The sequence below is a fragment of the Pseudoliparis swirei genome, chromosome 10, assembly GCF_029220125.1.
Source record: "Pseudoliparis swirei isolate HS2019 ecotype Mariana Trench chromosome 10, NWPU_hadal_v1, whole genome shotgun sequence".
Classification (NCBI taxonomy): domain Eukaryota; kingdom Metazoa; phylum Chordata; class Actinopteri; order Perciformes; family Liparidae; genus Pseudoliparis; species Pseudoliparis swirei.
In genome coordinates, this window is record NC_079397.1 from 5,908,081 (window position 1) to 5,935,699 (window position 27,619).

Sequence of the window (27,619 nt, forward strand, 5' to 3'; positions counted from 1 at the left end):
TAAAGCTAATAAACTCCTAGCTTTAGCTCTATACTAACAAGTGTTATTGATCCTCTTGGCATGAAAGCATTTTTCCAAAAAAGGTCAAACTAACTATAAAAGAAACTGCATGACTGAAAACCAAAGTGTTTTTAAAATTGTTTGTAATAAGTTTTTAAAAATGCATTTTTCCTCATCTTAATTTTGAGTAGAAACCACTAAAATACATTTATGGAGATTTGAAGGCAGACAAGAATCAGGAGCGATGTTTTTATTTTTCATCTTGCATATCCAAACAAGTAGCTGCTGCTGTCAGACTTTGTGTGAATCACAATCACAGAGAAAATATTGACGTGACACGAGGGGGCGGGACTGAACAAACGCATATGCAAACAGCAACATTGGATTAAATACATTTCCGTTTATAAACGAAGCTCGTGATTGCAATGCATAAAAAGAGCGTGTCAAGTGTTAAGGCACTCTGAAAAATATTGTTTACAAAGTGCAATACCCATTTGCAACACTAGGTGCTTTAGTGCTCTCAGGGTCGTGAATATAGCAGAGCGCCATCTAGAAGGTGAACCGGCGCTCGCTGGCGTGGCCGACTTTGTCCAGGTTGGGGTTGCAGGCGAACTCGATCATCGGCGGCGGTCCGCACATCAGGACGATGCTGTCGTTGCCCGGGGGCGGCAGGTGCTCCCTCACCATGTCTTCACCGATGAAGCCTTGGCTGTACTCCCAGTCTGACGGGCAGAAAAAAGGTGTTCGGACACAATTTCTCAGACTTATCCACAACAACAAAAAACTGGCAAAAATTATTTTTGAACTTTTGATATTTACACATTCTGACATTTTACTGAGCAAATTACATTTCCAGCTGAAATCAATTATACAAATGTGCATTAGTTGCAGCCCTGAATATAAATACAAGGGAAACTAGAAGCAGCACTCGGTAGAGCGCATATCTCAAGATTGAGCATTGAATTATGAACATTTAGGCATTAGTTGCATGCCAATTGGATATGAATGACCGCACTATGGAAGAAAGAAGATTTTGACCCGATCGATCCCGGATAACAACCAATAATTTCATGCGATTCCGTTTAATACTTTTTTTTTTTTTTACTTATGCGAATAACACGCACACAAATACACGGCGATCAAAACATTACCGTCCGCATTTTCAATGCGAAGGTAATAACATCATCTCGGGTATAAACGAATCGATGGTGGACAAGCGATAACAAGAAACTCAACTTCCCGTTTACCGATACTCGCGCTGCACGATAGCGTTCGATACACTGGACGTCAGGGAGACGAACAAAAGCCGTTCTCAGACTGCGGGAGCAGAACGCTCACCTTCGGGTGCTCGGTCCAGCGTGAGCCACAGCTTGAACCGGTCCGGGTTGTTGACCTGGAGCTCCTCCAACTCCGGGCGCAACAAGATGTCCTTCTCAGTCTGCGATAGGACGGGAAGAACAAAGTTCCACCTCCGCTTTAGCATCAACCACCCAAAAGGAAAACAAATGTTTACACAATACTTCATCTGGTGAAACCGACCTGGTTGGCAAACAGCAGGTAACACACCGTCCGGTCCTGTGGGTCCTTCATCACCGCGGTGATGAGCTGCAGCATGGGCGTGATGCCTGGGAGGAGACAGAAGAATCACCTTTAATACACAAACAATAGAAAGTATGTAGTCATGCACGTGTCCCTTGGTTACAACACAGACTAAATGTATTACTGCAAAGAGTTTCTCTAAAGAACATATGTGGCTCTACAATAAGCATCAATACGTACGCGCGTGTGTGTTGGTGTTCGCCGGAAACTAAAAACACATCTTTTCCGACTATCTGGATTAAAACAACAGAGTGGCACTTAAATAGCTCTTACTTATGGTACTTTTGTAGTTCGACTATGTTACTTTCTGTATTCTTGTCGTTCCGAGTTTGTACTCTTGGTTGATGCACTTATTGTAAGTCGCTTTGGATAAAAGTGTCTGCTAAATGACATGTGATGTAATCAGATATGACTGAGCCAACCGTCAGCACTTCAAAACCAGTAAATAAGATAAGACTCTAAAAATAAAGGGTCATTGGAGTACAGAGAATTGATTAATGCGATAATCATGATAAAAAAGGAATGCACAAGGCAAAAAAAAAAATTGTATTTAAGCGCCATTTCCAGCGAGACTTCCTGTGTTCTGGGTAGAAACAAGCGTCTGTAATACAGCGAGAAAATTTCAAGTGAGAACCCGATGGAGAGAATTAAAATCTGTCCAGGTTGGACTTCCATTTTGTCTGTCTGTTGTCCGGTCTCTGTGTGTCTTGACTTGCTGGTCGGCCGTTTACTCCACCAGCGTGTCTTCTCTTGTCGTTCACCTGTTTGCAGTTATATATCACATTTAGTCTGTATGCTTTTACGTTGTATCTCTGACATTATGTTTTTATTCTGTCCATTTTAACATTGTTCTCCCTTATTTTATTTGCTTTATCTGTAGATTGTATTTGTAATCTTATGTTTTTAGGTTTGTTCTTAACATCAGCAACATTGGGACTACAGATGAAAAATAGCCTCTTGGCTAACTGGCACATTTACTGCAATGTTTTTTATCAATGTGCACTGTCCCTTATTAAATAAAACATTTTTAAAAAACAACAAAAAAACATCCAACATGGCAATCGAGCCACACAAAGAACGGACGAGGGTCGACGGAGACGATTGAGATTCAAGGGACATTAAAGGATGAAGAGAAGCTGATCGTGACCCTTTTAGAGCGGAGCGCCCCTCACCTGTTCCTCCGGCAATCATGCCAACATGTTTCGCCGTCTGCGTGTCAGCCGGGGACTTTTTATCTTGCTGGATGGCAAAGACGCCTGTGAAGGAAAACGAGTTACGATGTCAGATCCAGCAGCAAAACTGAACCTCTGGTCACCCACTGGATTAGGACGCGAGGTCACGACGCTCACCTTTGCCTTTGTAAACAATAAGACCGCTGGGCCCTCTGAAATCAATAGTGTCGTTGATCCGGAGGCTCTCCATGAACTGACTCATCTTCCCTCCCTCTGGGAAACTAGGATTGACTTCTTTAAAGTAAATCTGTTGACATGGGAGAGCAGAAGAAAGTGGTTGAGGAAAATAAAACCAACACCTCTACATAAAAGAATCAACGTTTCTGCTGGCTGTACCTTCACCACCAAGTCCACATAGCCTTTGTCGTCATCACTGGACACCGGCGTGTACGGCCGGACGACCAGCTTCCCGTCTATTCTCGCAGACAAATAGATATGCTGCCCTGGAGAGGAACGCACAGAACAACGACAAGCGTCCTCAGCTCTCGTGATGGTTGCAGAGACTACACGACCTTCTTCGTTTACCCGTTTAATTCCTCCGCAGTACGTCTCGTCGTTGTGTTCTTGTACACGCTACTTGATTTTTGAGTTTTTGGATCATTTAACAAACTTAACCCTTAGAAAACACTTCTCATAACGACTTGCTCGTGTCCAGAATATACTTTAATTCTGGACATTGAGTGAATGAGTGCACATACTAACCGATGGGGAGACCAAGGATGTGTTCAGGGGTGGGCAGCGCGAAGCGGAACTTCCGTGTGTCATGGCTGACAATCTGCACACAAAAAAAACATGAAACAGAAAAAAAAAGGAAAAAAAAAAGCTGTATTGTAAAAAGCCAATGTCAATGCAAAGTAAAAAAAGGTGGTACCTGAACGCACCTGATGCGTTTGCAAACACGATTTTCAGCAGTGGCACGACTTTATTTACACAAATATTGTTATTTGTACAGGTTTTATACAATTATATTCAACCTGGTTACCTGTTTGTCCAACAGTCGCAGGGCATACTTGATGGTGGGGTCCTCTAAAGTGAGGGCCAGCCTCTTCTTAGAGAAGAGTAGTCTGAAGATCAAGTTGATGATGCTATCGACGCCGCCTCGGATCAACTGCGAACAGAAAAAAGGTCAAAATAAAAACGCATAGACGAGAGAATGAGTCAGAGCACTAGCTAGCATTAGCTAGCTAACATTTGAGCCGTCTGAGAGGCGTTGTCTAGCTCGAGTTGAGTCATTCGGAACAGGAGAAATGAGTCAGTCTTTGGCAAAGGGCCCGAACAACTTGGATATGGAAAATAACTTAAGAGATACATGAAGGCTAATGTAGTCTCGCCTAACGCAGTGGAATTAGCTTAACTGAGACACAACGGGTTACTTCTCGTTAAGTTGTACTCACACCAATGATGTAGGACAGCATTTTCTGTCAGTCTTTTATCTGTACAGGTTGCTTGACAACGCAGGAGGCAACGCCAGATGAGTTTACTGCAACTGCGACGGCGGTGCGAGAGCTGTCAGTCATGGAAGGCTGTCAAGTTAAGGTTAGCTTGCGCATATATACACATCCGGCAACTGTTTAAAAGAATAAAAGCATTAATTCGTGAAATAAAAATGCGTACATTTCTTCAAATTACACCCAAGAAGCCACTAAAACCTCAAACTATAGTGAATGAGAAATAAGATGCTGGTTCAGTATTAATATCGCCGAAAAAAATTCGGACATGTCATATGTCATAACGGAAAAATACAACTTCCGGTATGATAACCGCTAGTTCTCGCTAGCTTGTTGAAGCGGAAGCCTAATCGTCACTTCTACCTGGATTTTCAGAATACAACTAATATAATAATAAAGTAAACGCTTGGAATTTCAGAATAAAAGTCCGAAATTAACAATTGGCATAAGTACGTGAGGAATTGTTGACTTTTATTAAAAAAATATATGAAATATAAATCGTATTTGTGTTTGAATGCCCTACTGCTATGATTAAAGGTAATACGCCTCTCAAGTCTAACCTTGTAATATTATATTTTCTCATAGCAGTGGAGCACTCAGACACATATTATTTATATAAGTGCTTCATATCTGCATCTTGTTTTTGAGGTTGTTGAACCTGTTCTGTTCGCAGGAGTCGTAAGTCTACACAGAAGCCCGCTGTGCACCAACCACTTCACCACCAGTTTCCTTTTTCTTCCACACACCCCTGCACCCGCTACGATAAGCGGAGATACAGTCAGATTATAACGCGGTGGTGGGTAATGGCGCCCCGCCTCGGGAATGTCAGAGAGTAGAAAACCACTCACACAGCTTTGGCCACACGGTGATCTTGTGTTATTATTTTGAGATTATTTCTTTTGTGACTGAGACATGTTCCCATTACAAGGTCAAAAAGGTTTATCGTGAATCTTGAAACATTCCCTCTACATGTCAAGCAATAGATGTTTTAAATAATGTCTCCCATTGGCAAAATAATGAGAAAGATATGTTGATAACTAATGCCAAAGCTGAGCCACCATTTAGACACAATTAGTTCCTTTTCACAAGAAGTTTATGTCAGAAATTAAACAAAAAATATGATTTTTGACAAAACTTTACTTTACTATAGTTTGCTCTCTATTACATAAGCAGTGTTACTCCCACTGGCAGGACAATTGGTGTAAACTCATTATGTGCGGACAAATGTTAAAACAGAACTTTATTCATATTATTTCCAGAGAAACCAAATCTGTCAGGCTCATTTTGGAGAAATGTGTTTAAAATTATGCAATATAGCCTATATTTCCATTTGATGGAATGGTGTAGCCATACAATCAAGACTTCTTGGGTTTTGAATATTTCACTCACATAATTTAGCTTCAACAAAGAATCAGATAAAGAATATTTTATTATACACTTTTTTAAACACTTGTTAAAGGTTAAATAAAGGAAAACTGGGTTTTTAAGGGGTTAAATTACATTATTTACTGATGGGTCTTCAAATGAGAGACAACAACAGCCTGCGATCTATAAATCTACAACCCCAGCGGGCTCTCGTAATCAAATTCAATCTGTGGTTCAAATCAATGTGACATCATGCATTTGGTGGGAGGACAAACCTGTCCCTGTTTTCTGGCTCTCAACATCAGTGAATATTCCCTAATAGAAATTGATCTTTGCATAAATCCAAATGGAAAACAAAACACTTTGTTGTGTTATTGTTGTGCTCATACACGGTGGCGTGCTGCGTTATGTCCTCTAGATGGCAGTAGTGACCTGGTTAACAGGCCCAGATGATGATTCACAGCCAAAGTGTTTCGAAGCAAACACCATTATAAGTGGAATTTGTCACACTTCTGGATGTGAAGGGATGTGCGTTCAGGTCCAGTGACTCATTCTTCTTCTGCCAATCAAAACGAGCACTGTAGTGGACGTTATACAGCCTGCTTTTGTTATTAAAGCTTAGAAGCAGTCACGACTACTTCCGTGAACACTTTTGGAGACACATAAATGAAAGTATACGACATGATTGGCTTCTGTATCAACAGGAAATAAAACATTTTTATTGATCATTTGTGTATATGAAGTTATATAACAACAGTCAGAAAACTCCACAGAGTGAATCACTACACAAAAGTGAAACAAAACTGTAAAACACCTCGTCAAAAATGAAGGTATACACAGCAAATATAACCGTCGGCGGCTCGCCGTCACCGCGAGCGATATGGCAGGAAAAAACACCCCAAACAGTTCTACGAGATTACAGAGAAAAATGTCCACACACAAAATACTCAAGCAGGCAGTTGATGTACACAAAGGCAACTAGGATCTTTCTACAGCATCAGATTCTAATACTTTACACAGCTTTTGTTTTTGAAAGGTCAGTGTGGCCTTTTGTCGGAGCCACTGGAGGGAATCTATAGTTCCTTGTCACACAGAGAGCTTGGTTTTTACAAGAGGAGAATTTTGGGTCTTTGATTATGCATGCATACTTTGGTAGGAAATCACAACAAGAGGAGCATTGCGTTGCAGGTAAAAAGGCTTTGTGTGTTCCCCTCCAAACACACACACACACACACATCACAATTCGATGGGTTCCGCAATGCTGCCTGTCACTGAATTCCCCGATACATATTTCATTTCTGTTGTAATTCAGATTTTCTTTCAGCTTTGATCGGATAGTAAATATCAAATTGCTAAGGCTATTTTTTTTAATAAAGCCTTTACCTTGTACTTTAATCCATTGTTTTCATTTAAATCTGAAGCTGTACTGGAATTCACAAATGTAAAACATGTCAAATTAAAATCATCCCCCGCTTGAAGAGGGGCTGGGAGTGCAGCTGTCTTAAAGTATATTCAGTGATTTTGGAATGCAATCAGTCAGGAGGGATTTGACCCCAAAAGGTTGTGAAATAAATTCCCACTAGTTGAAAAAATATAAACAAAGGGACATTTTGTTTCCAACAAATGTGCAAAGAACACCTAATCTCACGTTGAAAGTAATCGACAACAACACAGTCCATACTGTACATTCAGAGTTTTCATCTCAAATATAAAAGAGGATTTTGAATCAATAGGGCAGTTAACAAATGAAAAAAAAAAGTCCGTTATGAAAATGAAAATTATGACGATGAGATATAGTATATGGACGATGGATGGATCAAATGATATTTTGATACTTTATATTTATTCTAGATATACATTTCTTGACACAAATATCTAAATATATACACAGGGGATATTTAAATGTAGAGCCTTGTTTGGTATTTAACTAATACTCCCTGAAACTTCTGATGCTGGACCTGTGTGCAAGAAAAAGAAGAAAAAAAGAAGAACCTGCGAAAAAGGGGAGGGAACCCTAAACAGAGGTCGAAAGGTTTCTCCAACCTGTCAGCTGTACCTACGTGTGCTGTGTCCAAACCATTTCACTGGAAAGGAGGAACATCTCTCTGGACGGGAGTGGTCCACAAGGGTTAGAATCTTTTTTTTTCTCCTCGGGCAACACCATCCACGTTAACACTCGGGAATGAACATACAAGTATTGCACAGTGCTCAACAAAATGCTGTGTGAAACGACCCACTCGCGCCCAGATAAAATGTCTTTCTGCCTTTTCTTTCCGCCTTTTCTTTCTCTCTCTCTGCGTGTAGAAGGGAAAATGGCAGTCAACGCTACGACATCACAACAGAACCGACTGGTTTCGCTAGCTACTGATAACTCTACATCTTTAAGCACACACGGCAGTCACAGTGATACACAAAGCAGTCCTCAGAGACTCCTATGGAATGACAAGTAGCTTTTTTTATAATAGTGCTATCAACTACACAATAACATTGAAAACATTTAGAAAGTCCTCCTGTAGCTAAAGCATCGAGTATATGCAAGAGGTTCCTCCAAGATAAGAGACTTCATGGTTTTCATGGATTCAAACTCGTTCCTTTGCTAATTGGACCCGAAGTAAAGGACACGATGGAGTCTACGCAGACCATTAACTTTACGGTTATTTCGCGATCTCTCGGTGTCGCCTCGCGCCAACGAGAAAACTAAACTGAAAACGTGGTTTGTCATCATTGCTTTCTTTTCTTTTTCGTTTTCTGGCTCCCCCTGGCGGGTGTCCTGAAATAAAGCCAGCTCAACAATTATCCCAACAATTGTTTTTAAAAGTCGTCAACAAGCTACTTCAAATACATCCAGTGCAAAACAGCAGCCACATAACAGTTACAATTGGCAGTAAAACATGGCTAGCTCTATTGTCACTGTGAGAAGGCAACTCAAAGCAAAGACTGCGATTCAGGGCACCATTGCAGCCAAAGACATCGTTCCCGATAAACCAAAGCTACAACCACGAGCAAGTGGGAGTGTGCATGAAGAGAGGCTCTTTATATAAGTCACCTCTGAAAATGGCAGTGTTTAGAACTCGGTCAGTATAATGATATACATCGACCCAACGTTTAGACATTACTCTGTGTTTTTCTTTCCTCTCCTCTGATTGAAGGCAAGGGGATTGTATCAGAAGAGACAGCCCCTGGTGTCAGTAGATCTCCCCCTGGTCCCAGCCTTTAGTAAAGATTGTAAAAAAAATCATGCAGTTTACGAAAAATAGTCAAGACGTTGAATTGCTCTAAAAAATAGTCTTCTGAAAACCAGAGTCCCAACTCTTTTTTCTTCTTCCTCACTTCCTCTCGAAGATCGGACCCCGGCCTAAATGCGCTGTACTTCCAACAACGACAAGGCTGTTCAAAGTAAACAGTCAACAAAATATATTGTTAAACGAGCTTTAAGGACACAATGGCTACAGCTTGGTGCTTTTTTCACATGGGGTTGGATTTTTTAAAGGTTAAGAAATAAGTCTTTATTTGGAGGCAGTATTTTCTCTTTTTTGCAAAAAGAAAACAAGCCGGTTTAAGTGAACAATGGCCTATAAAACGAGGACCTGTTTCACTTATTCTGCCAAATAAGGATAAAATAAATGCGAAGTGGTTTGCATTAACTATTGTTTCTGCTAACTGTGCTAAACATATAGGTCCTCTGATTGAGAAATAAGTACAAAACATTGTAAGAAATCATGTGCTTGTATAATTTCCAGAAGCATCATTTCCCCCCTCAGAATCATAGTAGTTAATAGCCTTGTATTTTGGAGTTTGGAGTGTATATTCATCTATCTTTTCCGTGATGATACTTTGCTAAACTTGAAGCCAGATATTGTCCTTTATAATGTGAATATATTTCCAATAGTGTCTTGCAGGTTGGAATTCTCCTTTTTTTCTGGAATGCAATAAGGTAATAAGGTAGAATTTTTAATCCTGGGATATATAATATTGGCTTTCCTCTATATCTGCATTTACATCATTTAAAATAGAACATCTTAATAAAAACATCAAGATATACACAGATTAGGAAACGGGTAACAACATACAAACACATAAACTAGAAATAATTTTTGCCTGCATACTTATATATACAACTGTGGTACAATAAACTCTTTCAGTCATGCGCTATCTATACAGATCATATTGCTTAAAATAAGGGGGCATTTGGTTGGGGCGTTGAAGGGCACAGAGATGGAAAACCCCAACTACTGAATCAGAGAGGAACCAAGAAGAAAAGAAAAGAAAAGAGAAAGCAAGAAGTAGAGAATTTGATAGGGGGGGAAAAGTAGAAGGGTATAGAGATCGCGGGAAGTTTAAACAATTAGGATTGTTTGTGATATTAGGAGCGGTGAAGCCGAGTGAGACTGAGAGGCCGGGTAAAGAGAGGGGAGGGGGAGAGGTAAGGGGAACATGGATGGACCCATATATCACTGAGGTATTTACACAAACTGGCTAAAGAGTACTACAAGGCAGGTGCTGAAAGGGCCCTGCCTATTTCTTGGTGGAGAGCTGAGAGTCCACCTCTTCCTCCGGCTTCAGCACATGCCACTGGGCGATGGGTCTTCTGGGGTTGGCCAGCATGTCGGACCAGTGGCGGAGCTCCGTCCCCGAGCTGTTGAGGCCCACAAACACCTTGCCGATAGCATCGTTCTTGCCAATCTTGTCATAGTCCAGAACAGTTATAACAACTTGCACTTTCTGTAGAAAAGGGGAAAGCAGGCGGGAAGTAGAAAACGTGTAAATCAAGGGGTCGTCAGCACACGGGCGGTTAATGCCGATCTCTGAACAGGTGTGGTAGCTTTTATCACACAAAGAAACTCCACCGTGTGAAGTCAGTGTCTGATGGTGAAGATTATGTACTAGACTAAATATCACTAAATAAACCTTCTGGTGAGATTGGTCATAATTGTATAATTTTGTTGTCAGAATTTACAACATAAATGTTTACTGTTTTTATTCTGTATTGTATCTCGTTGACATAACTGTGTCTTATTTCTCTTCCTACGGTTTAAAGCCCTTTGTAAGATTTGTTTAGAACATTTATTTATTGTTGGTTTATTATTATGTGTATTAGATTTGTGTCGACTGACATGAGCTGTGCTGCATCAGAGCATTAATAAACCCAGTGAAATAAAATCAAGACAGCAGCAGTTTCCAGTACAACAGACATTTTATGGTCCCCTACACAAATATCACAAGATCTGATAAACTGTAGTGAAAAGATATCACCGTCATACATCACACAGGCTGGTCTCTGTGCTCTAAAACACAATATAAATGACAATCTGTGCAATTTCCTTTGTCTTTTATCCTACACACTCACTGTTACTTTGTGTCTGCACTGCATTTCTCAGAACAATTGTTGTTTGTTAACGTTTTTAATGTTTTACTTTAGGTTTAAGTGAACAGCAAATGCTAAAGAGGGGTTTCAATGTATTCCAAACAAACAGGAAATGTGAAAAGCCTCAAGGTTTGTACAAATGAACATTTTCACATACATATCTACTGGATCCTGAGTGGGTAGATGAGATTATTTAAAAGTCCTGGTAAACAAAGCAAAGTTTGCACCAACACATCAGTTACTGTAGAACAGAAACTAATGAATGAATGAAGAACTGCTGGTTAGTACATTAATCCAAAGAAGGAGGTGCTCCATCACACACTAATGCAACGGACCAGGCCTTGGTTATTTCCAGAGCCAAACACAGCAGAGCGTTTGATTACTCAGGGGTCTCAGACTCAGCCGTGGCCTACGTTCATTCAAAGGGACGCTGCACAGAGGAGTAACCTGGGCAATAATCTCTGGCTGAGAATATGAATTAGTGCACAAAGAGCCCTGATTAAATTTCGATCCACTGGCACACTTGCATGAGCTCAGAGCCACTGCTGTAAAAGAGCATGTCTAATACACCATGTAATGAAATACTGAACAAGGTTCCCACATGGCTGCTTGGGGTTAGTTGGTCTTCAAGGGGCCAGTTCACCATCAATTTGCAAATTGAATCACGGCTTTCTTATATTCAAAATTAGCCGACTATGTTGTTGTTCATCACTCAGTCAGTATTGCTTTGCTGATTCTTGCTGTCATGGGTTCAGCAATAATAATCACATTATGGAATATCAACTACTTCACCAACACCTCAATATTTTAGGAAATAAGCTTTTTGAATTGATACCTACTGTATCTCATGAACAAGGGTTTATCAATCTGGTTAGTGGCTGCCTACAATGTGGGTTTGCCAGGTAGTGCACACCGGTTTTAGTCGAATACAGTAGATTCATCTACAAACTTGATCATACAAAACCTGTTAATTTGGTAACTGTGATGACAAAACTCTGATGTCTGATGTTGTTCACCAAGACCCATATCCTGCATGTAACTTCCCCTGAAACCATACATTGTTATTTTTGCATTTATGTTTCTATACGAATAAAACAAATGAGACACAAATTCTTGGATTGTGAAATTTTTTTCCACTCTGGTCAGAGCCAGAAATGTAATATAATATTCAGAAAGGTTTTAATCGTAGTTTGTACTTTGTTTCTAATGTACTGCACTTTGTATTTAATGTATGATATGATCTAAACATTGTGAATTGGCTTTGGGTTGACAATCGTGTTATATCAATTCATATTTCATTGTATACATTTTAACCCTTGTGTTGCCTTCGGGTCATTTAGACCCGATTCAATATTTAACCCTCCTGTCGCCTTCGGGTCAATTTGACCCGATTCAATGTTTAATGTCGGTGTTCTTTCGGGAGTCAACAAACAAACATAAAGTACCTCACACTTAAACTTGGAAAACAATATTAATTCTAATAATTTTCTGGAGATTTTAATAGCTGGGGTCATATTGACCTCAAGGGTAAAATATGTTAGTAAATATAAAGGTAACAGGAGGGTTAAACATTGAATCGGGTCATATTGACCCGAAGGCGACAGGAGGGTGAAACATTGAATCGGGTCAAATTGACCCGAAGGCAACACAAGGGTTAAGTTTCACATTTAAGTCATCTATTAACAATTCAGAAGTGTCAGTTTTAATTTGTTTACATGGAGAAAATGTATCTAAATGTTGCCACTGAGTTCTGCAAAGCTATTGGTGTGTGTGTGTGTGTTTATATTTACTAAGGATGATGTGGAACTGCCAAAGTCAATAATGCACCTACTGCTAGTGGAATAGACCAATTAAAAACATGAATTGTAATTCCCAGAAAATCTCTGAAAACAATTAAAAGCTTTTAATTAATTGATTAATTGCACAAATAGTCCTGAGGTCAAGTTCAACTGCAGATCCACAAACGCCTCTGCAGATAAAAACGGTTATTTTTCAGCTTTTTCTAAGCATTAATTTGTGATACAGAATGAGGAAAATGGAATTGGACTGTATTCGTTTTCCCTCCAACATGAAGGTGATATTGTGGGAGTATCTCTGTCATTAAAGGTCACCACAGCTCGAAGTGTCTTTATTTAAAATCAGATGCAACGTAGCCAGAGGCTGACAGAGCTGATAGTCAATCAGAGAAACATTTACTACAACCCTTGAAGGAGTTGATTTTAACAGTCCAGTCGGTCAATCGAGTATGTTTTAAACTCAGACAATGTTGCCTGGCTTTAAGGAGAGCAGTCAATACACTTAACCAAATACAAGTTCATGATGTAATCAATGGCACTCATACTTATTTAACCTGACCTGATGAGATAATACATGTAAATGTAGCCTGAATAATGGTATCAGCACGACTAAATAAGGGCTGAGTTTGATTGGGTTCAATACAGTTAAAATTAAAACGGAGGCTCTTAGACCCAAACCCGTGATTTGTGAGCTATGACAAACTTAATCATCCATCCATTCTCATCCATTTAGTCCGGGGTCGGGTCGCGGGGGCAGCAGACCCAACAGGCTGACCCGGACTTCCCTCTCACCCGCAACATTTCCCAGCTCATTCTGGGGGCTCCCGAGGCGTTCCCAGACCAGCCGGGAGATGTAATCCCTGTCCTCCCAGCTGGACGTGCCTGGTAAACCTCTAAAAGGGCATCCGAATTAGATACGCGACCCACCTCAGCTGACTCCTTTCGACGCGAAGGAGTAGCGGCTCGACTGCAAGCTCCCTCCTGACGTCCGAGCTCCGTACTACGGCTGAGGAAACTCATTTTGGCCGCTTGTATCCGCGAGTCGCGACCCTGATCTTTCGGTCACGACCCAAAGTTCCTGACCATAAGTTTGTGACCATAGGTGAGGGTTGGAACGTAGACCGACCAGTAAATCGAGAGTGTTGCCTTTCGGCTCAGCTCCTCTTCACCAAGACGCGGCAGACTTCATCAATTTGATTCAATGACTGTCTTGCATGAAGAGATACGGTGGTGTGTTGCTTTTCCCTTCTGGCAAAGTGTGTGCATTCATTATCCATTATTATCCATTGTAATGTTCTGGAAGAAAATGAATGCTTGACTCCTTCTACATGAGGTCACTTTATAAAGCATAATAATGATTGTAATAGCACCGAGGTACAGTACGTGGTGCATAGAATAACATCCACCGAGCAATTGGCTTGTTAAATAGAGAAACCAAGGCTGATTTAAAATGAGATTCCTCTATTTATTCTGTTATGATGAAAAGCCTCTAAACTGATTATTTGGGAAATGACCATGAACTTAAATTTTTTAACACAATTATTTCTATGCAACCGAATGTGTGTTGGTTCTTACAGCTCAATGCGTCTCTGCAGTAAAGCACATTACCTTACAGAGGTTTCCGAGTTATGAGAATGTATGTTATATAAAACTGCTGTGTGAATGGATGAGAGCGTACCTGGATTTGTTCAAAAGGGACTTCAAAGCTAAAGGACTCGTTGTAGTACGGGTTGAGGGTGTTCTTCTTGATTGTCGTCTTCTTCTTCTTCAGCCTCTTGCCGTTTTGCATCAGGTGGATCTTCGCATACGGATCTGCAGTGACAAGGTAAAAAGTACCATTTTAAACTTTAGAGCATTTTTCTGTTTACTTCACAGACGAAAGTGTGGAAATAGGAAAGGGAGAGAGAGAGAGAGAGAGAGAGAGCGAGAGAGCGAGAGAGAGCGAGAGAGCGAGAGAGCGAGAGAGAGCGAGAGAGAGAGCGTGAGAGAGAGAGAGAGAGAGAGAGAGAGAGAGAGAGTGAGAGATATGGGCCTTGAGTCTGTAATACAAAATTGATAGATAGATAGAGAGAGAGAGAGAGAGAGAGAGAGAGAGAGACAGAGAGAGAGAGAGACAATGGTATGACATGAAACAAAGGTCCCAAGGCCGGAACATGCCCCAGGATGTAGTGGTTTATGACATGCGCTGTAACCACTCGGCTACCAACGCCCTCTTTTTTAATACTCAATTTAAATTCAAATATTGGAATTGTATAACTTTTCGAGTTTTTCGTGCAAACGTGGCTTATTCACACAACCAACAGCAACATCAGCATTCATTTGAGGACGTGTTTCTGGCCTCCTGAGTCCGGATGCATTTTCAGCTCTGTTGTTGGTCTCCACCAGCTCCTCAGGGAAATCTCTGGCTCTTTTCTGCCAAATGCTCAACTATGTTCCCCAGCTAGTCGTTAACTTTGTATCACTGCCATTTGGTGCTGGGAAGGTCTAGTAGTGTATTTATCAGAGGTCTCTGCTGCCTGCTGCAGGCCATAAAACCATAGAATGAGGTGAATACATCACCGTAGAGCTAAGGGGAAGGCCATTTCTGGATTACTCTCTGTGAGCTCATCATTACGAGCAACACTTTATACATTGTTCAAATAAAAATATTCATGAGTTTCACTCAAAAACAATGCTCTCTCTTTCAGGAACGTCCCGCTAACATGCACAGAGTTACACATCCACACCTGGAAGCTGTCAGTAAAAACTCTGATAATAAAAGAATAGTGATTATAGCAGCTTCAAAGGAAAAATAATAATATTCAAACCTACAGAACCAGCATCTTTGATGGCGTTAAACATGGTTATAAATAAAGCATGGCGATGACAGTCCTGTTTGTTTCCATCACTCAATTAACCTTCGCAACTCAAGAGCCTCATTGTCCGAATGCTCTCTCAAGTGGAAACCAAGTGGCCCGCTTCATCCCCCCCTCATCCACTCTCTGGGCAATCAGTGTGTGTCGGGAAAATCAGCAAGCCGCCCATCGCTTTCGTTTATGACTCGACGCTACCCCTCCCGATTTGTTTACATTCTACAAATTGTCATCATAAATAAATTGGAGACGAGGAGAGTTCGTGTCGTTGTTTGGGCTCTGAGGGGAAATGGAAAAAGCGGGCCAGGCTGCTATCGCCTTTTAGAAATTGTGAAAGAAATACCATTTCGTTTGGGATTTAATTGGGCAATCACAAGGGACAAGGTGAGGCTGTTCAATTTGTACAACGCAATCCTAATCGGTCCAAAGTATGGGCAGCCGAAGAATGGAATAACTTCCACTGTAATATTCTGAGGCTAACAAATATGATCCAAAAGAAGAATGAGGATTCAATAATAACTGCAGCTCACAAAGAATATGCAATGTTTCTTATTCGCTCACATTTTCTCTCCACTAAATCCAATCTATCGCTGCGGTTTATTGGGCCTTATTAATTTAGAAAGGGGGAAATGAACAGTTCTACAATCATTTACACGCTACAGAGAGTGAATGGACAGAATTGATGAGGACGGGAAAAAACTTAAACAACCTTATTCCAGCCGTCCAAAGTAAAGATATTTACTGTCCTGCTCTCTTCCACAAAAATTATATCCAGTTGGCCGTCTGCCAGATTCCATTTGAATGAAGACTTTATCTTCTCCTATTCTACGTGGAGCTAAGTTACAGTCGACTTAATGAAGTAATCTGCTAACTTTATGTCTGTGATTGTTATTCCATGACAGATATGTGTAGACTTAAAGAATGTGTTGGCCGTGTGGTAGATTGACATGACTATAAGCCATGGCTTTTAGTCTTTAATATGTATATTAATAATCATTCCGAGCATTTTTATAACAGAAATGTGAAGGAACTCTTTAAAACGACAAAAAACACCCAAACGGACTATCGATCGTTATGAATAAAGAAATTAGACCAAAATAAATGAACACATAAAACACATGCCGTGCTTTGCAGTGTGAGAAATGACGACCTGATTGATGGAACATTCTGGTTACATTTGCATCGACCGCATAATGGAGCCTAATGATCTCTGATCTCGGTCCACAATCATGACGACGATACAAGCTGTCGAGGGGAAACTGTTGAAAACCACTTTGTGTCATTTGTCCTTTAAGCCAACACGCTGCTTGAGAAAGAAACAAACAACAACAATCTCAGAGATGCTAATGAGGCCGCCTCTCTTCTGAGGCTCACATTATTATCTCTCGCGACTGAACCTCGGAGCTTTGAAGTCAGAGCTTGTAATTAGTTGTTGAAAGACTGCTTTGCTCTGATCATCTGTATTTATCTCTGGATCACATATGCGCATAGACTTTAAAACATTCAATATTTTTGTCATGTGTGAGCTGCACTTGCATAGATCTATGTATTAAGCTGGGAGATTGAGGGATTTCTAGCAACAGCAAATACTGAACAAGCTTAATCTCCTTTAATCTTTGATCCAATTTAGGGGGATAAGGACCTGATTGGAGAGTTGTTCGTCCAGCGCAGCTGACATGCATGTATAGAGACAAACAAAGAGAGTAAGAGGAAGGAGACTAAATAGAAGACAGAGACGACTAAATAGATGACAGAGACACTAGGGAAAAGGTAGCAGGTTCATAACAGTCCATTATTACTCTCCTGCTGAGAGGAGATGGAGTGCTGGGAGGAGTAAAACGGTGTCTGACGGTTGCATGTGTGTTGTCAAAATACATCCAATAGTATGTTGGTTTGCTACCTATCAATTTGAAGAAAGCTCAGATTTATGATATTTTACTGAAGGTGTTCTTGCCTTACATTAAAAAAGGGCACATGACTTTGTAGAGAGAATCTGAGATGAAATCTGGAAATCGTCTGTTGTAAACATCCGCACAACCTCCATATGTGTCAGACAATCTGTCCGGATGTGAGGTTGACCACCTCCATGCAGGATTTCACCCAACCTCTCAACGGTGCGACTTGGACCCAGTCACCCTTATTCAGTCGTTTGGGCTTGTCCAGGAAAAGAGACCCTTTTGGACAAAGTCTGTGAAACTCTCTTGTACATTGTGTGATACGGCCAAAGACCCCAAACCAAGTCTGGCAGTTTTCAAATAGATATCTGAATTCAGACCAAAGCTCTAGCTTTTACCCAGACAGACTTCCAATGATATGGAATGGATTATCTCCCTCCCTTTAAATAGCCATTGGGTTGAGGAGGTAAAGGTTATTTAAAAGTTTGAAAAGCTCAGCTACACATAAGGGCTTGGATACTACTTTCTTTTTTTAAGTATGACATCTATTTTTGGTGGAGTATAATAATCTCTACAAAACAAGAATAACTGATAACTTCATAGAATGGATCATTGGAGAAATTTTTCTGAATGCATTTTAACATGTGTTGCTCCTTTTTGCCATTTATCTGTATTCTTTATAATATAACTATTATTATTAGAATTATTTTTATTGAATAATTGTTGTAGAATTTATTCATATATATATATATATGTATATATAATTTTTTTTTTAACTAGTACGTTTCAAACTAGCCTTCATATTAGCCCTTCAGACATTTATTTTATCTGAATACTCAAAATATAAACCAGAAAGCCTTAACTTTGTAAATCTTGCAGACTCAAGTTATAATTGTACAATTATCACTGTGATTCTGTAGTGTTTCTGCATTGAACTCGCACAAATCATTTGTCATTACTGTCTCATTTATCACCGTTGGATTATATGCACGAGTGAAATTTCTGCAGGTTTCCTTTGTCTGATCAGCCACGGTGGGCTTTCATTGCTAATAGCAATAAAATTGCTTTTTTTCTGCTCATTTCAAACTAATCTTGCGTAGGCAGACGTCTGTCTCTGTCACAAAGGTCTAAAGAAAGTCAAACACCAAAGCGGAGAAATGGTAAAGAGCAATGCGAGTCTATAAAAGAGCTCTGGAGGATTTCTGCTTGAGAAAAAAAGACACATTTAAAAGAACCATTTCAAAATATCAACAAGACACACCTGTTTACACTGGCATTTCAGTCAAATGTATGCTCTATGGACTATTTTTTAAAACTCTATTTTACTGTGCCTTCTTAAATGTCTCTTGTGTTGAAAAACATATTGTATTTTATTGGCCCTTTGTATAGTCATATTTTGTTAATTTAGTTTTTCTACTCCTGTCAAGCACTTCACAACTTATGTCTGTAAAAAGTGCCAAATAAATACATTTAACGTACTTTTTACTGAACGTTAACCAAGCTCAGTCCTCATGCCTGAATCTAACCAGACAACAAACGGAGGCATGGAGTACCAGCCAATCAGAGGCAAAGCAGGGCGGGTCATGCCATCGTAATTGAGCAACTATACTATATGCTGAATACTGCAACAACAATGACAGCAATGATGTTCAGTACATGTCATGTATCCTCTCATTTTGGCAATTGGGCCTGAATAAACACAATACGACAGCCAAATGGGATTATGTAAGATACAATACAAATAAAAAGGCACCTGTGGCGCCACATCACTGTTATCCAGACGCTCTTATCTTTCTGCCCAGCAGATGAGCGTTCGGCATTATTGAGTTTTGGGAGACTCGCCGTACCTCATATCCGGCCCCTTCTACCGCCTTATCCCAGAGGGATGTAATCTGTACCATTTCATGGATGAATGGCAGCGCTCCTGATACAACGGCGCTTCCTCGCATAATGTGCACGGCAAAGAGACTCGACTACGCAACCCTGAGTTATTTCATCTGAGTCCCGGATCTCGGCCAATGGTTTTATGGGCCATACATTTGAGGCTGGAAGCAGCTTTCTGGATAACTGACCGTGTTTACATGCATTCGAATAACTGGCTTAGTCGGACTGAAATCGAATTATCCGTTTCATGTAAACACCTTTGTTCGACTATGTGCGGTCCGACTACGATCCGATTAACACCCCTGGATAACTCGATCCAATCCGGTTGATAATTCGACTATGTGACGGTGGATTGGATTAGGAACTGGACTTTGCGTCTTTGCGCATGCTTGAGATCCCGCCGCCCTCCTCCCCCCTCCCTCCCATGTCGTGACCCGGAAGTCGAAAGAGACGATAAGTTGTCACTGCCGGGAGCCTGGCCGGCAGAAAACAAACAAACAACGCTATGGAGAACACAAGAGCCACCACACATTTCTGGACCGAAGAGCAGACAGAATTTATGCTTATGTTGATGTTGTTGTTGTTGGTTGTTGGTTGTTGTTGGTAGTGGTGAAGATGTCAAGCGGAAATGACTGTATCACCACGAGTTGTAATGAAAACAGCGCCACCTATCGTATCGGATATGACATGCTTTCGGCCAATGATTCGAATTACTCACTGCCATGTATATTGGGATAATAGCAGATCCCCCAAAAGATAGCATAGTCCGACTAAAGCAAGATTAGAATTATACCATCATGTAAACACACTGAGTGATGAGCTCTGAGCTCCTAAAGCTGTCTAATTCTAAAGCGCTTACTTATAGTTTGTGCTTCACGCTGTGAATAATTGTCAGCTGTGACTCATTTGGATCATTGTAGCGAGGGCAGTGCCTCTCACAGTGCCGGCTTCACGATATCACGTTCACCTATACACACATCACCAAACTAATAAGGTGATTCTGCCACACATATTTTATCTTCCGTTGTTCGTCGAGTGTGGCCGCTGCGGGCGCTGGCAGAGTTGTGCCAAATGAACACCGATACGAGCCGGGTTAAATATAGCCCGGCTGTCATCTTAGCTTTCCACCCATCATTGTGGATTTGCCACGGTGGGTGAATCCAGAGGTGACTGTCGGTTTAGTTTGACACACACAACTCAGCGGTGAATGGCACACATGCACCACACACACACACACACACGCGCGTTTACAGTGCAGCTCGGACGTGAACAATGTCTCAATTCAATTCAATTCAATTCAATTCAGTTTATTTGTATAGCCCAATTTCACAAATTACAAATTTGTCTCGGAGTGCTTTACAATCTGTACACATAGACATCCCTGCCCCAAAACCTCACATCGGACCAGGAAAAACTCCCAAATAACCCTTCAGGGGGAAAAAAAGGGAAGAAACCTGGAGGAGAGCAACAGAGGAGGATCCCTCTCCTAGGATGGACAGATGCAATAGATGTAATGTGTACAGAAGGACAGATTTAGAGTTAAAATACATTCAATGAATATGACAGAGTGTATGAATAGTTCATAGTAGGCATATTCCACGATGGAGACCTCCACGATCCATCAGGCAGATGGCGGTGGGGAGGAGGAGTGGGCGGAGTCTCAACAGGACAGTGGCGTAGTCATGAGCAGGAATTCCACGACCCAGACGATCCATCAGGTAGATAGGATCTATGCCGTCTCATAGGGTCCGATGACCCCATGAGACGTAAAGTCAAAAGGACTTCCGGGGAGAAAGCAGAGTTAGTAACGTCTGATTGAGAGATGAAAATTCATCCTTAAGGAGAGAAAAAAGAGGAGATAGGTACTCAGTGCATCCTAAAACGTCCCCGGCAGCTATAAGCCTATAGCAGCATATCAAGGGGCTGGACCAGGGCAAACCTGATTCAGCCCTAACTATAAGCTCTGTCAAAGAGGAAGGTCTTAAGTCTACTCTTAAACGAGGTGACTGTGTCTGCCTCCCGGACTGAAATTGGAAGCTGGTTCCATAAAAGAGGAGCTTGATAACTAAAGGCTCTGGCTCCCATTCTACTTTTTAAGACTCTAGGAACTACAAGTAGTCCCGCATTTAGTGAGCGTAGCTCTCTAGTGGGCCAATATGGTACGACAAGCTCCTTAAGATATGATGGAGCATCACCAATCAAGGCTTTGTAGGTTAAGAGAAGAATTTTAAAAGTGATTCTTGATTTTACTGGGAGCCAGTGCAGAGCAGCTAGTGCAGGAGTGATGTGATCTCTTTTCTTAGTTTTAGTGAGAACACGAGCTGCAGCATTCTGGATCAACTGGAGGGACCTAAGAGATTTATTAGAGCAGCCTGCTAATAAGGAGTTGCAGTAATCCAGTCTCGAAGTAACGAACGCGTGAACCAATTTTTCTGCATCTTTTGAGACAAGATGTGCCTGATTTTTGAAATATTACGTAGATGAAAGAATGCAGTCCTTGAGATTTGCTTTACGTGGGAGTTAAAGGACAAGTCCCGATCAAAGATAACGCCAAGATTCTTTACAGTGGTGTTGGATGCCAGGGCAATGCCGTCTACAGAATCCACATCACCAGATAATTGATCTCTGAGGTGCTCAGGGCCGATTAAAATTACTTGGTTTTGTCTGAGTTTAACATCAAGAAGATGCAGGTCATCCATGTTTTATGTCTTTAAGACATGCTTGAACTTTACAGAGTTGGTTGCTCTCCTCTGGTTTTATCGATAAATATAGTTGAGTGTCATCTGCATAACAATGAAAGTTTATGGAGTGTTTCCTGATAATATTGCCCAAAGGAAGCATGTATAAGGTAAATAAAATTGGTCCAAGCACAGAACCTTGTGGAACTCCGTGATTAACGTTGGTGGTTATCGAGGCGTCATCGTTTACAAATACAAACTGAGATCGATCTGATAAATAGGATTTAAACCAAATTAGTGCCGTGCCTGAAATGCCAATCGACTGCTCCAGTCTCTGTAACAGGATGTCATGGTCAATGGTGTCGAATGCAGCACTAAGGTCTAACAAGACCAGGATAGAGAGGAGTCCTTTATCTGCTGCCATTAAGAGGTCATTTGTAATTTTCACCAGTGCCGTCTCGGTGCTGTGGTGTTTTCTAAATCCTGATTGAAATTTCTCAAATAAACTATTAAACCGTTGAAAATAATTGGTCACGGTTGATAGGAGAAAATCCCTCCAAATATACACCAGGGCATACAGCGGTTTCCAAGGCCATTCCACTTGAGAACAGATTGGCACTGGTTATGGGCAAGAGATTATTAATCTTGTCCCTAATAGTTAAAATCTTTTCATTAAAGAAGTTCATAAAGTCATTACCACTAAGGTTTATAGGAATGCTCGGCTCCACAGAGCTGTGACTCTCTGTCAGCCTGGCTACAGTGCTGAAGAGAAACCTGGGGTTGTTTTTATTTTGTTCTATTATTGATGAGTAATAGGCTGCTCTGGCATTACGGAGGGCCTTCTTATATGTTTTAAGACTATCTCGCCAAACTAAGCGGGATTCTTCGAGATTAGTTGAACGCCATATGCGTTCAAGCTTTCGTGACGTTTGCTTCAGTTTGCGGGTCTGAGGGTTATACCAGGGAGCAAACCTCCTCTTCCTCACTGTCTTCTTCTTCAGAGGGGCTATCGAGTCCAGTGTCATTCTCAGAGAGCCTATGGCACTGTCAACAAGATGATCAATCTGGGACGGACTAAAGTTAGACCAGGAGTCCTCTGTTATATTGAGACGTGGTATCGAATCAAATACAGAAGGAATCGCTTCTTTAAATTTAGCTACAGCACTATCAGTTAGACATCTAGTGTAGAAACTTTTGACTAACGGAGTACACTCCGGTAGTATAAATTCAAAAGTTATGAGGTTGTGGTCTGACAGAAGAGGATTCTGTGGGAAGACGTTCAAATGCTCAATGTCAACGCCATAAGTAAGAACAAGATCAAGCGTGTGGCCAAAGCTGTGAGTGGGTTTCTGTACTCTCTGACAGAAGCCAATCGAGTCCAACAAGGAGATGAATGCAGCACTAAGGCAATCATTATCAACATCCACATGGATATTAAAATCTCCAACAATAATAACTTTATCGGTTTTATCTCACTGTACGATGAGAATTTTAATGATCTGAAAGCACCGAAATAGACGCTGATAAAATAACTTTTGCATTACCGAATCACTTTCAAATCGCTTCCTTCTCTCAGGGGGCCGTTCATCATCTTAATGATCCCTTAGGCCCGTTGTTTCCCTGACTGGGTTCAACCAGCCACAAGAACAAAACAAATAAACCCTCCAGCCGAGAGGCCTGGCGGTGAACGGGAGCACCGGGGTCGGGGGCAGCGCGGCTTCATTACCGCCAATGCCGGCGCCTGTGTGCTCTGACATCCTGCCCCCCACGGGGGGCCATTACCTGGTCATGTGGCGGCCTCACGGTCCTCTGGGAACTATTTTGCTGCCGCTGCTTCTATAAACCCGCATGTGCATCATTCTGAGTCGCTTCCAGACACTTAACCTTTCGTGTCCGATCACCGGAGCTCGGAGTACCCTAAATGAACCGTTTCAAACAGGCGAGAACTGAAATAGTTACAAAATGACACGTTTTGTCCGTGTTGTAAGGAGGCAGTACCGCGGTGTCGGCTACAGCAGAGAGATAAGAGAGAGGAAATCAACTTGTCCGCAACGAGACTGCGATTATTTTGAGACGACAGCTAAAGAGTATGGTGCTCGGTGTTTCATCGCACTGAAGCAACAATCACGGGGAGCGCCAAAGAAATCAAGAGTACTTAACAACAACAAAAAAATGATTTAAAAAGTTTTGGAGTGCGACGCAACGTGGAGGGATGTTTCACGAGGAGCCAATCAAAATAATTATTTCAGATTATACATTGGTTAATGATAATACCCACATCTTCCTCTGTGAGCCGTAATTAGGCACGGTAAACAGGATGACAACAGAGGAGAAGGCTGATCCCGGGCCATCAATTACTTGTCCTCCTCCTTAAACTCTGGCTGAGACGCCCTGTGGATGGAGGCTAATTATTGTAATAACAGACCTGCCCATTATTTCATCCGTCTGCTACACTTTAAAGTCCATTCTCGAAGCAGAGAAGCAGTCGCGATTAACGAAAAATCAAAACACAAAACTGCAATTTAGACTATGTATTCTGGTCGTGTGCAATTAGAAACACGCGCCGAGATCTTTACTGTTTGCTAATAGTTCACCCGGAAACCCACAGACGGGTGAAACATGCTCCAATTAAATGTGACATACAGCACACACTCAAAAAAACGATTCAAGCCCTTCTTAGAGGTGACACATTTAAATATTGTTTGATACATTTAAATAAATCAATTACAAACGAAGATATTTTTTTTTTGAATGTGTAATAAATGTATGAATATATTTTTATTTATTTATTTTATTTTAGGTTACACAAAAACGATTCAAGCCCCTTCTTCGAGGTGACACATTAAATATTTATTGATACATTTAAATAAATCAATTACAAAAATAGATGTTTATATATATGGGTGTAATTAGTAAAAATTTGTTTGATTTATTCATTTATTAGATTTTTATATGTTAGTGTGTGCATATCAACACCAAAAATAATGTTGTTTCATTGAGGACCTTTGCGCAGCATCAGCCAGAAAATCAGTTGTACAAGGTGGACTGTCAGGTGTGGTCAGTGGTGTGTGGGCTGGCTAGTGTCATACAAAGCCAGAGGTCCGTGGGTTCAATTCTGTTGGGGCTTCCAGTGTGAGTTGTCTCTCTTTTCTTTGTGCATTTAGGTTTATATTTTTTGTTGGACAACACAAAATATTTAATTTAAATTAATTTTTTTATTTATTTTAGATGTATTTGATATTTGATGAGTTGGACTAACTTATTGTATATTACTTTGAATTTTTTTTATTGTGCAGAGAGTTGAGTTTAATATAATTATTGCATATAATTATTGGATGAGTTTAGTTGAGTCATGTTGAGTCTGGGTGTCAACCTGTCTGGCTTCCCTGCTATTTGGTTCCTCTGTAAAAGAGAAACGTGGCCTTCAAAGTGAACGGATTAACACTTGTGTCAGAGTGTTTTGTCTCCGTGTGCCGACGATCCCACCGATGCAAATAGTCACAAGGTGAGAGTTAATGTGAGATCTGTGTGCTCGAGTGTGTGCACGTGGCGCTCTGCATGCGAGTGTGAGCGTGTCTCATGTTCATCAAAAAGGACCAGAAGATGTTTCTTTTTATCACGTCAAGTCAAATCAGTGTATTTGTTTTCAAACGATGACCAACGTGCCTTTGCACAGATAATTACACGGCTTGTGTAACGGATCAATATAGTTATAATGCTGGATTTTCTTTGTGGTGAATCTTAAAGGTGCCTTTTGTAATGACAGCAATCTTACAATTTAATTGCATGTTTCTACACACGAGACAGAAAGGATGAGGAAAACAAGGAGCTGTACTTTTGGGGAGAACCCTCATCTTGAGAGAAAATGCAACAATCCAACACATTCTTTACACATCCTTCACTCGGTCAGTGTCCTACACTTTAAGCTATGACACCATAGGTAACATGCATGCTCATTACATGCACAGTGGCTTTTCAAAATAAATCTCTGCGTTCACAGGAAACATAGCGGGTCTGTTTGGTACATTATTCCAGTCTTTTTTCAAAATAAACTTCCAACGTTGGTTTATTTAGTTTTTTTATGCAACAAAACTACTCGGTTAGGTTGAGGGAGATCGCTTGTGTTGGGTTTAAATATGTTTGTCACACACTTCAAACTATGACACCATAGGTTACATGCATGCTCATTACATGCACGGTGGATTTCAAAATAAATCTCTGTGTTCACAGGAAACATTGTGTGTCTGTTTGGTACATTATTCCAGTCTTTTTTCAAAATAAACTTCCAACGTTGGTTTATTTAGTTTTTTTATGCAACAAAACTACTTGGTTAGGTTTAGGGAGATCGCTTGTGTTGGGTTTAAATATGTTTGTCACACACTTCAAACCATGACACCATAGGTTACATGCATGCTCATTACATGCACGGTGGATTTCAAAATAAATCACTGTGTTCACAGGAAACATAGAGTGTCTGCTCTGTATATGGATACAGTCTTTTATCGAAATAAACTTCCAACGTCGGTTTACTTAGTTTTTTATGCAACAAAACTCCTCGGTTAGGTTTTGGGAAATACCTTGTTTTGGGTTTAAATATGTTTGTTACATAAAATAATATGCTGGTTACAAAACTGGCATTAGTGCGTCGGCACATGTCGAGCTGAGAGTGAGAACGTGCTGAACTGTAAGCTGTCTTGGTTTCCAAAATCCAGTGCAAGATGTGACGTGAAGCTGTAATACGCACACAGCTGGCTCTGCTATGAACATGTTCTCACATTGGACAATTGAGATTCCTTCATTTGCACTTCAGACGACATTTAAACCTTCATGGGGTGAATTTGTGATCATCCCGGGACAGCGGTGGTCAATCTACCAACCTTTTTCTTTTCTTTTTCTCCCTTAATGAAACATTGCTGATGGAAACTGAGTCTGTGTCGTGGTCATGAACCTGTGGGTGTTTGCATGTGCGATGACTTCCCACCCCTCTCCCGCCCACGCAAGTGGCACATTCTGTTACCATGACATCAGACCCGCGATTCAGACTCGACTGCATTGTGATAAATGCCATCTATTGATCTTAATGCTACATGGGTTTACTGTTGGAGCTACATCACAGTAGGAGTAGGGTTCATTCTTTTCTGCGTGCCGTCATCATTCGTGGTCGTTTTACACAACATTAAATATGAACAGTGCAGCGTCTTCTCCATCTGAACATCTTTTAGAATCCCCGAGAGGAAAGGGAGGAAATACGAATTCTGGGATTCATCTTTTAAGTCTGATGTCAATAGTTTTTTTTCTATCCTTGTGGAATTTTTATTTTATTTTTTATCTTTGAAACAGGTTTGCAGGGTGAATTTATTTTGCTAGGCTGTCGAGATCATCACATAAAAATATTTTGGTCTTCCTTTTTCATATTTTTGTTTTTTATCTCCAGTGTTTATGACTTATAAAAAGGTGAAAACATACATTTTCAGGAAGTATTTGTCTTTGAAATACTCATTTTAT

General features: G+C 40.8%; 2 protein-coding genes across 2 annotated transcripts in view; both read right to left on the reverse strand.

The window, feature by feature from the left end:
* Positions 1-235: 235 nt before the first annotated feature.
* LOC130200921 (NADH-cytochrome b5 reductase 3-like) lies at positions 236-4,345 on the reverse strand. The gene is made up of 9 exons (XM_056425498.1): positions 4,226-4,345; positions 3,814-3,939; positions 3,534-3,606; positions 3,168-3,274; positions 2,949-3,078; positions 2,772-2,855; positions 1,540-1,625; positions 1,339-1,438; positions 236-722 (listed from the first exon to the last, which is right to left on the reverse strand). The coding sequence occupies exons 1-9, from the start codon at positions 4,244-4,246 to the stop codon at positions 550-552; spliced, it is 900 nt and encodes a 299-aa protein (XP_056281473.1). The 5' UTR covers positions 4,247-4,345; the 3' UTR covers positions 236-549.
* Positions 4,346-6,329: 1,984 nt separating this feature from the next.
* Positions 6,330-27,619, reverse strand: part of syt1a (synaptotagmin Ia) — a 166,366-nt gene continuing 145,076 nt past the window's right edge. The window contains exons 10-11 of the mRNA XM_056425497.1: positions 14,484-14,617; positions 6,330-10,366 (exon numbers count right to left, since the gene is read on the reverse strand). Of these exons, the coding sequence (XP_056281472.1) occupies positions 10,160-10,366; positions 14,484-14,617 (341 nt within the window). The 3' untranslated portion in view covers positions 6,330-10,159. The remainder of the gene's footprint in view (positions 10,367-14,483; positions 14,618-27,619) is intronic.

Bases quoted from the DNA above. Each gene is read 5' to 3' on its own strand.
- LOC130200921 (XM_056425498.1), bottom strand. From the start codon at position 4,246: ATGCTGTCCTACATCATTGGT. The intron at 3,607-3,813 runs GTAACCAGGTTG...TTTTGTGTGCAG, and splicing joins TGCGACTGTTGGACAAACAG to ATTGTCAGCCATGACACACG. The intron at 1,439-1,539 runs GTCGGTTTCACC...GTCCTATCGCAG, and splicing joins ACCTGCTGTTTGCCAACCAG to ACTGAGAAGGACATCTTGTT.